At 39.1% G+C, this 12,281-nt stretch overlaps 2 protein-coding genes across 2 annotated transcripts in view; both read left to right on the forward strand.

Annotated features, from left to right (window-relative positions):
- Positions 1-3,979: 3,979 nt before the first annotated feature.
- Positions 3,980-9,348, forward strand: snrpd3l (small nuclear ribonucleoprotein D3 polypeptide, like). Its single transcript, XM_057819265.1, has 4 exons — positions 3,980-4,127; positions 4,942-5,081; positions 5,339-5,531; positions 8,671-9,348. Exons 2-4 carry the CDS (start codon positions 4,956-4,958, stop codon positions 8,733-8,735), a joined length of 384 nt encoding a protein of 127 aa, XP_057675248.1. The 5' UTR covers positions 3,980-4,127; positions 4,942-4,955; the 3' UTR covers positions 8,736-9,348.
- A 1,829-nt stretch (positions 9,349-11,177) lies between these two features.
- Positions 11,178-12,281, forward strand: part of LOC130905504 (calcium/calmodulin-dependent protein kinase kinase 2) — a 44,217-nt gene continuing 43,113 nt past the window's right edge. The window contains exon 1 of the mRNA XM_057818993.1: positions 11,178-11,526. The gene's annotated coding sequence lies outside the window, so the exon portion shown is untranslated. The remainder of the gene's footprint in view (positions 11,527-12,281) is intronic.

Here is a 12,281-nt window from a genome sequence, read left to right on the forward strand (position 1 = left end):
TTAATATTACGGGAACTGAAACCTAGGTTACACTTAAGTCAGGCGAGTAAACCTCTACATTGTCAGTACCTTACCAAATTTCGTCAAATGTACAAAATTATGGGCTTTTTAACTACAGTATCTGTATATCTGTAGCATAGTGACATGGAAATGTCTTAAGTATAGATTATAAAACAACTCAGTCAGTGTCTACATTGGCCTGATCAGTGCTACTGATTTACTTTTTTAATTGTATATAGTATTAGTAAATACCATTCATTGTATCTAATGTTTTTCATTGCTGTTTTTTTCGCATTATCACAATTAAATCGAAACAATATTATATGATTACTTTTGTAAATGACGTACAAAGTTGTTCACAAATGATTGGAGAGTGCCCAAAAAAACTCGTCTATGGCGCCACGTTGGCTTGGTAGGGCCTGCTCTGGTTTGATGAGTGATTTGATAACTACTTAGCAACATGTTCCCGCTTCACTGAGTTTTACGTTGAATTCACCAATGCAACCAAAACAAAGATTGTTTTATCAGGTCAAATATGAGACCATATGCCTGCGATGAGGCTGCTTTTAGAGTCACGTTTGTAGACATAGATACACATACACACAGTGCACATCGCCCAACACTACAGACCACTCAGCAAGGGGTGTTTACAGAGAGGCCTCACACTGACGCCAGCCGTAGAGCTTAATGCAATGGAAATCAAATGCAGGGTTATTTGATGATGTTTTTTATTGTGCCATTACAATTTTTCTTTCCCCATTAAAATCCCTTTTACTTTGAGAAAGACTGCCTGTCTATGATTAATCAACTTTTATGTGCTTTACAGGGCCATGTTTCCAGGAACTGACACTCATGATCACGTAGCATTAGCTCATTCCATACTAGTTGCATGCGTTTCTCATGTCTTGCTAATGGGGAAAATACAAGTTTTTCTTTAGCTTGTGTTTTGCATTGTGATAAGTAAACATTTTAATTACTCATACATATAACTTGATAACATAAAGAAATTTATTTTAAAAACTGCTGCTCCTGCAAGATCCGTCGTGCATGTATGCAATAGGTCGGCCCTCTCTGGTCCAAAGAGGTCGGCCGTCACTCCATCTTTGACAGCTAATTACAACATAAACAGTGGGACAAAACCCACCAGTTTGCCCCTATGATCTGCTGTGTACATGGGGGAGAAAAATACACGTACAATAATCATTAACGTGTGTGTATGTATATATACAGGAGCAGAAGTATTTGCAACCTTTGTGATTTTGCAAGTTCGCCCACTTAGAGAATAGTAGTCTGAAATTTCAATCAGAGATGCATTTCCAGTCATAGACACATAATCTAAATTAAAAAAAAAAAAAAAAACAGAAATCACATTGTATGGTTTTTTTTAACTCATTTGCTCCCAAAAACATATAAATACGTTCTATTTTAATGGTTTCAGTGTCCCAAAGACGTACGTCTTTTACGTTTTTTTTTTTTTTTTCCATAAAAGACATCTCTGGGTCCTGATTCAACTTAGCTCCAAAGCACAAAGGTGAAAATCCATTTTAAAGCAATAAAACTGGCCAGTGGAGGGCAGTAGCGCATTTGGTAAGACCCGCAACCCGATTTAACGGCAACGAACGGCCAGGCCGCACGGTCGGAGCACCGGCAGAATGATGCCAGGCGGCGGACGACCGAGCAGAACAACCGAGAGGACGCCCGGGATGCTAGACGCTGGACAACCGAGCAGAACGACCGGGACCACCAGTGCAGCAGAGTCCGTGCTGCTCGCCAAGCATACTCCGCTGAGACTCAAAAAAATCCATCTTTATGAGACAGGCAGCGATGAGAGAAAAGTTTACCCGGCTGTCGCGGCGACAACAGCGTCATCGCGGGGACAACAGCGTCATCTCGGCGACAACGGCGTCATCTCTCAGTTAGTTTTGTGCTAAAAAATTGTTAGTTTGCAATCAAAAGCTCTATTTGTCTTGTTCTTTATGATATTTTGTAAAAGGAAAACAATATTCAGATGTTTGGGATGTAACTAAAGCAAAAAATAGCTGTGTTAGACTCAAAGTTTTGTTTGAAATGTATGCTTTCACAAAAAGCTCAATTTCTCTGTTTTTTTCATCAGAAATTGGAAAATTGCTCAAACTAAGCTATTTTCTAATGCTGATTTCTAAAGAATGGAAAAAGTTATGAATTAACTTTTTTTCCTGCTGAAAGAAGAGAGTCTAATCTTTCTTTTGGTGAGTTCCATGTTTATATAGCAATAGAACAGAATTTTCTGTGGGCGTTGCAAAATCAGTCAAAATCCAGTAAAACGGCCGGGAGCGAAGGGCCTTGCTCTGGTGAAAATGGCTCGGAGTGAATGAGTTAAGTAACTTATTTGTAATTTACTGGCGTTCATAAGTATTTGTACCCCTGAGAATCAGCAATAATTATGAAAAAGAATTGTCAGTGTACCTTAAAAAAAAGTCCAACTATACCCCATGAGTAGCCACCCACCCACCACCCATTTAAGCTTATTGTTGTTACCAATGCACTCTACAATCAGTCATAATCCAACTGCTACCATGGGCAAGACCAGAGAGCGTTCGAAAGACACCAGAGAAAAAACTGTTGAGCTCCAAAAAGCTGGAAAAGTTTATCGGACAACTGGAAAGCAGCTTGGTGAGAATAAATCAACAGTTATAGCAATTGTTAGAAAAAGGAAAAGGCTAAAAATGACTGATGACCTACCTTGGATTGGGCTCCATGTAAAATCTCTCCTCGTGGGGCATCACTCATGATGAGAAAAGTGAGGGCTCAGCCTGGAAGTACACAGCAGGAGCTGGTCAATGACCTGAAGAGAGCTGGATGCACAGTTTCAAAGTCAGTAGAACACTATGGTGCAATGGTTTAAAATCATGCATTGCCCAGAAAGTTCCTCTGTTGAAGCCCGTACAAGTGAAGGCCTGTATGAAGTTTGTCAGGGACCATCTGAATGATGCAGAGGGGTCATGGGAGAAAGTCATGTGGTCAAATGAGACCAAAGTAGAACTTTTTGGTGCAAACTTTATTTGTCGTGTGTGGAGGAAAAAGAAGGATGAGAACAATTCCAAGAACCCCATCCCCGCTGTGAAGTATGGGGGTGGAAACCTCATGCTTTGGGGCTGCTTTTCGGCAAAGGGAACAGGACAACTAGACTGTATAAAGCAGAGGACGAATGGTGAAATGTATCATCAGATTTTGAGCCACAACCTCCTTCCCTCAGTGAAAGACTTGAAGATGAGTCGTGGCTGGATCTTCCAACATGAAAATGATCCGAAGCACACAGCCAAGCTGACCATGGAGTGGCTGCGTAAAAATCATATCAAGGTTCTGGAGTGACCTAGCCAGTCTCCAGACCTCATTCCAATAGAAAATATTTGGATGGAGCTGGCACTTCGTGTTTCTCAAAGACAGCCCCAAAACCTGACAGATCTACAGAAGATTTGTGTGGAGGAATGGGTCAAAATCCCTGTTTCCATATGTGAAAACCTAGTGAGGAAAGACTACAGAAAGCGTCTGACCTCTGTAATTGCAAACAAAGGCTTCTGCACTAAATATTAGCAATGATTTTCTAAGAGGTACAAATACTGTACTTATGAACCCCAGTAAATTACAAATAAATTATTGAAAAATTATTGAAAAAAAAATTGTGCCTACCCTTTGATTCTGAAATAAACATCAACAAAAGACGCCGACATAAACACACTGTTCTTATGAACGAAAGGTCCCAAAACTGCAAAGTAGCATGGTTTATTTATTGGATCAAACGCTCTAAATTAGTAGTTTTTAATGTGATCTCATGCAATACTGCCCTCATCAGTCAAAGCTCAAAACTGTGGCTTTATAAGGAAGCCAAGTCAAATGAAGAAAAACACTTCTGCGACTTTGTTGTATCGAAATTTCAAAAAATGACAGAACAAATATCTCACGCAAAAACTACCAGTCCCACAATGCACTAGTGACTTAACCGGAAGTGTTTCTATACAATTGTGCTGCATTGTGGGTAAGCGGAAAAAAAGGCTCCAAAAGGCGTAAGAAATCGACAAACCCACGTTGTAGAGTTTTTTGTCTGACTACATTAAGCGGAAAACTCGATTTCACTCATATAATCTCAGGTAATTCCAACATAAAACCTGAAATTAGACCGGTGCTCTAATTTTATAATGTTTCAATGCGTATTGAATTGAACGTGTGGCCGTAATTCATTCTTTGGTCCAACATGGTTCCTTCATTCCATGATATTAGAGATTTGTTAATAATTACCATTCGCGTTTAATGTAACTACAGTATCGATGTTGGTATGCATTTATGAGTTAATATTTTACCGTGTATGTCTGGGACTTATTTCAAGTTGTTTACTTTTCTTGAGACTTGTTAGTGTTCGCCAGCCGATTGTAGCAATTACAGTTAGCAATAGCTTCGCGCGGCACCTTATGGGGATGCTATTAATAACAAAATAAGGCTCGAAAACAACCGCATATGCACAACATTTTCCACGGATAGTGGCATTTTGATCATCAATGTTGACCATTGTGGGTACATACACGTAATGTTAGTCGTTTGTAATAGCATAGTCTTCACTTAAGTGTAGTGCACCTACACAGGTTCATTAAAACGTGGGAAAATTACATAAATTAAGTGAAAATGATTGTGTTTGTATTCTTACTACTCTTTAAGCGTCAAAATGACCAACAACAGGACCAACACATTTTCGGGTAACAATGAATAATGTAGTACCAAGATTGACCTGTGAGAGGCAGCATGGCGCCTTAGGCTTCTGAACTAAAACTACAAGATGAACATAAAGTAAAAGTAGTGTACAGTAGTACTCGTTACACAAGCTTGTGTAAGCAAAATATTGTTTCTATTCGTTAGTTGAATTTAAGATGTATAATTTTGTTATGAATTATATTGTTGCATATTTTGTAGCGAACTAGCTCAAGATGTCAATCGGCGTGCCCATCAAAGTCCTGCATGAGGCCGAGGGCCACATTGTGACCTGTGAGACCAACACTGGAGAGGTGTATAGGGGCAAACTTATTGAGGCTGAGGACAACATGAACTGCCAGGTGAGATGTTGCTAGACGCGCTGTTTTGATTCGCAACATGTGTACTCTTTTACACTACTTTAATTCAAAAGCGCAAATTTAATGAATAAGTGTCAGATAATTCAAGGGAATCTCGTTAAAAGGTTTAGGTTTGAGTTGACACTCGGCACTATAAAATATGAATTAAAAACGTAGTTTCTCCTGTACTTTGTAATAACATGGCAAGCACTATATTGAGTTGCAAATTTGACCTTGCTGTTTATTCCCCTGCTTAACAGATGTCTAACATCACAGTGACCTATCGTGATGGGCGGGTGGCCCAGCTGGAGCAGGTGTACATCCGCGGCAGCAAGATTCGCTTCTTGATTTTACCCGACATGCTAAAGAATGCGCCAATGCTGAAGAGTATGAAGAATAAGAACCAGGGCTCTGGTGCTGGGAGAGGAAAGGCTGCCATTCTCAAAGCGCAAGGTCAGTAACACCTTTCCAAACCTTGTCTGCACTAACAGTGTTAACCGAAGACTAATGTGATTTCAATAAACAATCAGAGCAAAAGCCCTTCGTCATACTTTCCCAGTGGGATAGTTGATGCAATAATTGACTATTGCTCCCATGGGTTGATATTAGTGATGGGGCTGATACGATCCAGTATAGGTATCGGTCCCGATACAAGCTTAATTCACGCATGGGCTCATGCAGACTTGTGAAAATTTTCGATCCATGAGCTATATCTCAGGCCTTGTCATTCAAGGCACACGAATGTGGTTGTGCTCCCTGCGTTGTCAAAATGTAACTAGAGGAGCACCGATACCGTGCGCCTCAGTTTTTTTTAATGAACGGATAGCCATTGCTAGTTTGTTTGATTTAGGGTCCATATTCATGAGTGAGTGCTGTTTTGCCTGTTTCCAAGTCCATCGCAGCTTTCGGTTTAAAATGGCGGCGTTCAACGTGCATAATCAAAATAAAATTGCTGGTATGGTCAGTGTACTGTCCTCGCTAATACGTTGTGCTTAGTCAAAACAAGACAGTGAAATAAACTCTGATAGGATGATGCAATAGTCCTTTTGTGGGTCGTTGCTTTAAATGAACAATTTTGATATCAACATTGGGTAGAGTGAAATTAAAAATGAAAACAAATGAATCAGCCATATTTTTAATGACGTACAGTACATATTCACTGAAAAGGTACATCAGTTAAATACAAGTAAAACAATAAAAGTGTCAACATTAACAAACTAAATGGCAAAACGGTCCAAAAGCCTTGAGATGTGTACCTAGTTGTACCTGCGTGCATTTTTACGCCGAGAAGTTGTAATGGTCTTCAGGTTTCCCATCTTGTGCAAGTGCTGTGGAGAGTTTCCAATAGTAAACTCTTGGAACACAACAAGAGAACAACCCTACCAATGCAAACGTGTTGTCCATGGACTCCTTAGCTGTCCAACTATTTACTTGACTTGACCACTTAAACTTTGTTCGTTTTGTATTTGAATAAAAATAAATCAACCAAATTCTGTCAAATCTTTTTTAGTTTACCAGATATTCACAATAGACACATTAAATAACTTGTTTAAAAGACTTATGTTGGAGGGGCTTGCAAAATGTATACTAATATATTGTGTGCCCCCCATACTGATGTTTGTGTTGTTGTGGATTTAACATTGTTCTATTTTATGTATCTAAATTACAGATCGACCGATACGGGTTTTTGAGGACCGATACTGATTATTAGCAGTTAGTGAGGCCGTTAACTGTATATTGGAGTTGATATTTATTTGCAGTAAAAGTGGAAAAATTGTATTAATTGACATGCCAAAAGCATGTTTGTTAAATGCCCTTGCCAGTTGGGGCTTGGCGTTGTCCAGTGTAAAGCCTGAGGTATACTCCCGCGTTGCGGTGACGGCGCAGCGACTACGGCGTCATTCGACATTCGATAGATCTGCGGTGAGGGAACTCGTTGCTCTGTAATTCACCACCAAGCCACTAGAGGGATGTGGCATTATGTTTGTATGGTTTTGGGGCATGCTTGTTGGCTTCCGCTAGTCGGTGAAAAAATAAACAATGCAAGATGGAACTCTTTAAAGTAAATATTCTGCTCATCAACACTGAATAAATATTGAACATACAAATGTTGAGGGGCAGGCGACGCAGAAGACTGTTTCGAGGCGGTCTGGCCGACTTTTGATGCCGCACAGTTTTAGACTCGGGTGGAGAGAGCTAGCTGTGGCGGCTAGCTTCAAACTGGCGTCGAGCACTGCGTGCAAGGTCTGCATAGCCCTCCAGCCCGATTTGTTTGCCGTGTCCTACAACCAGCCAGTGTGAAGCCATAGCAGATTTCTGGCGTCTATGGAACTTCCCAAACTGCGTTGGGAGCCTTGATTTTAACGTTATCATAAAAAGCACCGAGGCACTCTCAATCAGTGATGATGTATCGTGTGTGAACTGTCTGTTACTGAAAATTAAAGATCAAAACAATTCTATTGACACCAAATCTGTGCTTTATTCTTCATATACTTGAAGTGTGACACGTAAATAAGTCAGACTCACAGCAAACATATGTACACAATAAATGAAGTGCACCAACCAAAAATACGACAAAGTGATAAAAAGTTGGCAGTTTTTGGCCGACTGGGTCACCGCTTCGTGTGGCCACTCGATTCCGAACACACACGTCTCGGTGGTTCTTCAATTTTTTTTTTTTTTTTCCCAATCGCCGACCTTGCCATTTGGCAATCACAATAATGTCTTGACGAGACTTGCTCTTCGATGATACTCCCGTCGGCTTGGTCAATTTTTGCGTGTAAAAAATAATGTTTGATTCTATTCCACAATGACGGTGATTTCGCGCTAAACCGGAAACAACAGTCTGAGCGGACCAATCACAGTCCGTTTTCGCCACGTCATACACGTCTACGCGACGCGAAGGTTATAAAATTCGAGAGGCGCGCGTCAGGCTACGGCGCAGGGTCGTAACTCGGGTCTTCCTTGACGGCGCAGGTCTGACGCGGAAGTATAACTCGGCCTTAAGAGTAGTTGTTCCCCAACCCAGAGGTTGTGGGTTTTATTCTCAGCCCTGATGACCTTGTATAACTATCCTTGAGCAAGATATGTTGCTCTGTCACCAGTAGGTAGATGAGGATATAGTGTGAAGCGCTTTGAAGGCCTTGGAAAGGCACAATACAAGTGTAACTCCATTTACCATTTACCATTTAACCAATCAGAGGACAGGGTAAATGCAGGTGCAGGAGAGGCGCAGTTGCATCTGAGCTGAAATAACCTAGTTTTAAATTGATTTTTTCCATATCGGTCGGTCGGATTAAAAAAAAATGCTGATACGATATATGTCAAATTTCCAAATATTGACGCCGATAATCCGTCTATCTCTTAAGTTTTTTTTTTTTTAATTACGGTAAGAGAGTAAATCGCTCAAATGGCGAGGCCAGGATAATATTAACGATTATAAATATAATAATAAAAATTTGGTATTGGAATTGTATCGATATCGGTAGATGACTCAGGTTTGGGTATTGGATCAGATGTGTAAAATGTGCGTCCTTAGTTGATGTGCACAGTTTGTCACTCACTCAAACTGTTGTCTTGTCTTTCTCTACAGTGGCTGCAAGAGGCAGAGGGCGTGGTGGAATGGGAAGAGGAAATATGTTCCAAAAGAGACGATAATTGCTGCAGCTTTTGCTTTTTGTATAGTCCTTTTTTTTTTCTTTTCCCCACGTTAATTTAGTCATTTGTTCTTGATTACTTGTTGCAGTGTATATCTCGAATTTCCTTTTTTTAAAATTCAAAAATAAACAAATTTCAATTTGATGTATCCTTTTTTTTTTTTTTTTTTTTTACTAAACTCAAAATACAATTCACTTTCATCCATCTTCAAATGTGTTCAAAATTCTTTTAGTTAACATTTTATTGAATTCATTCAAAACGTAATCTCCTTATCTGAAAACGTTCCTATAGTATGTAGTACGTACTTATAATTGTACTTTGTACATGCCTCAAATAATTTCCCACAGATTTTCTGGTTATAAGAGTTGTCATCTAATTTGCAAATGTTTAATGGTAAAGGGATCTTTGGATCAATAGCATAAGTGTCGGATTGATTTTTTCCTCAGGAAACAAAATTTACATGCTAAAAAGAAACCTCTCTATTGTGCACAGCAAAGCTGACTGTCGTGTCGAGTGTCCGGTTTTTACTTTACAGTTGTGTCTTTAGATAAACAGAATACACTGCAATGTCATAAATTGTACACTCAAATAAATGTTGATTTTCATAATTGTATGTACCAGGCTCTATCTACTGTATTTAAAAAAAAGAAATCCCTCTTCTCTCTATGCCCATCTTTAGTGGAGATGTACAGACCTTTCCCCTCAAAATTAATATATCATGTAAAGTTTTCATTTCGACAAATCAACTTTTCGATGATTTTCAAATTTTTGAAAATTTAATGTTTTTGGATAGGGTCTGTACTTAAGGCAGAGTAGCTAAATTTGGATGGAAACTCGAGAAATATAAACGTAATTGGGATGGAATTGAGAAAGTGACATGACATCACCATCCTCCGCACGTTAGCGATTGCTTTCTGTGGCGATTGCGACGCCTGTTGGTAGACATCGGAACAACGAATAGTGTCTGGATGGATTTCTATCGATTGATGAGAACTAATCACTTAAAAATATAAACTCGTTTTCCCCCTGCTCAACATGCATAACCCCAGCAGTTTTGACAACGATGCATGTCATAGTCTACGAATAAAGCCTTACGGACAGATAGCTGCAAACTGATTTGTTTCAAAGTTCAAACTTTATTTGATTTCAATTGTCAATTCATTTATTTCTTCCAATTTTAAATATTCAAACATGCCTTGATGCATACATTTTAATATATTTATACTTATTTATTATTTTTTATTTATTTATTGATATATTTTAATTTCCAGCAGTGTATGGTCAAAAATCAAAACCACACGTTTTTCTGCCATTCAAAATGAATAAATTTGGACGTGCATTGCCGTCAATGGCATAGCCTTACTTGGGGGCCAGTTGAATGTCAGTGAGCTGTAATATAAAGTGTATGGTCAACTATCACAACGACACATTTTTCTGCCATTCAAAATGAATGGAAAAATTGGACGTGCATAGCCGTCAATGGCATGGATATGCATGGCCGGCAAAAAATGCTACATAAAAAAAAAGCCATATACCAAAAGCCATTTTGCCACATTCAAAAATGCTATATATCAAAAGCCACGTTGCCACATACCCAAAAAAATAGAAAAATGCCACATACCCCCCCCAAAAATGGCACATACCAAATTCCATTTTGCCAAATACTAAAAACGGCACATACCAAAGAAAAATGCAACATACCAAAACTGATTTTGCCACGTCCAAAAAAACGCCACATCCCAAAATCCATTTTGCCACATACCAAAAAAATGGCACATACCAAAGAAAAATGCAACATACCAAAATCCATTTTGCCACATACAAAAAAAATGCCACATCCCAAAATCCATTTTGCTACATACAAAAAAATGTCACATACAAAAATCCATTTTGCCACAGACAAAAAAAAAAAAGGCACATACCAAAGAATAATGCAACATACTATTAATCCATTTTACCACGTACAAAAAAAATGCCACATACAAAAATCCATTTTGCCACAGACAAAAAAAAAAGGCACATACCAAAGAAAAATGCAACATCCCAAAATCCATTTTGCCACATACAAAAAAATGCCACATCCCAAAATCCATTTTGCCACATACAAAAAAATGCCACATCCCAAAATCCATTTTGCCACATACCCCAAAAAAATGCCACATACAAAAATCCATTTTGCCACTTACCAAAAATATGTCACATACCAAAGAAAATGCAATACCAAAATCCATTTTGACACAAAAAAAAATGCCACATACAAAAATCAATTTTGCCACATACCAAAATATGGCACATACCAAAGAAAAATGCAGCATACCAAAATCTATTTTGCCACATACAAAAAAATGCCACATCCCAAAATCCATTTTGCCACATACCAAAAAAATGCCACATACCAAATACCACTTTTCGTTCTCGCCGTCGCTCTTAATTTTGGCACTCCACCGATTCGCCACTAGGGGAGCCAATGTATCATCGAACGAAGGGGAGAATCCCTAGAGCCAAGTCACAAATTTAGGTCATAAGATAAACAAAATTTGTACTAAAGCCAATACAGTCTCTCTCAGTGAATGTCGTTTCTCATCCTCGATTTTACTGACTGTTTTCATTGTTCTCTCTCTCGCCCCTTCAGTCTGTCTCTCTCGTTTTGATTATACTATTTCGTTGTGAGGCACTTGCTCACTCCGTCACAACATTGCTCGGTTTCACTTGGACTAAGCTAGGTTTCACATCTCCACCGAGAAAGAGCACCATACACATTTGAATGTGTATGAATAAATCGTACTACAAGGTAAGCTTTCATTTTCTAAGTAAGCTTTTCAGTTAAGTCGCCACCTGGACGTCGACGCGAGCATCCTCGTCTTCTGTGTTAACAACATCTGGACCTCGACCGGGGGAGGCAGCAGCGGCTAACGTTAGCCGAGTTAGCCCGCTGGGACGTTCGGCGGCGGTTCCGGTGCATTTTACACCCCAAAATTAATTTGGATCTGTTACCAGCGAGGTGTGTTTGTTGTTAAATTCACAGTCGAGTGTCTTTTCCACTTCAGTATTGTGAACTTGTTTTTATTTCAATGCACGTAGCGGTGTGTATCAACAGGAATATGCATTATTTAGATTAAAGTGGTCGTGAGAAAGATGAGGGTATTGAACACATCAGTGCTATGCACGCTCGTGATGACATGCAATGGAAACGGTTTTACTTTTGCCCTGTGAACGCAACACTTTTTTGTCGCCTGTGTTGGTTGTTATTTAGTATGAATTCAAAAGAGAAAGGTTCATATTAATGAGGTTTTATCAAGGCATATGAATCATTTCACAATGTATTGTTGAGTTCAGTGATTGCTCAGTTCAATTCAATTTGAATAATGACACTTGAAGACTTTTTAATGACCAAGACTGGGTATAACAGTCTGATAGGATCAACCACAGTTGTGATTTCACTTGTCCAGACTGCCCTAATGGGGGCATTTATTTTTTGTTGTTGCTGACAAACTTCTGCTCCACACTTACTTCCAATTTTGGTACTTATGCACTAATTAGCTGTTG

Source organism: Corythoichthys intestinalis, chromosome 17 (genome assembly GCF_030265065.1).
Source record: "Corythoichthys intestinalis isolate RoL2023-P3 chromosome 17, ASM3026506v1, whole genome shotgun sequence".
In the NCBI taxonomy this organism is placed as follows: domain Eukaryota; kingdom Metazoa; phylum Chordata; class Actinopteri; order Syngnathiformes; family Syngnathidae; genus Corythoichthys; species Corythoichthys intestinalis.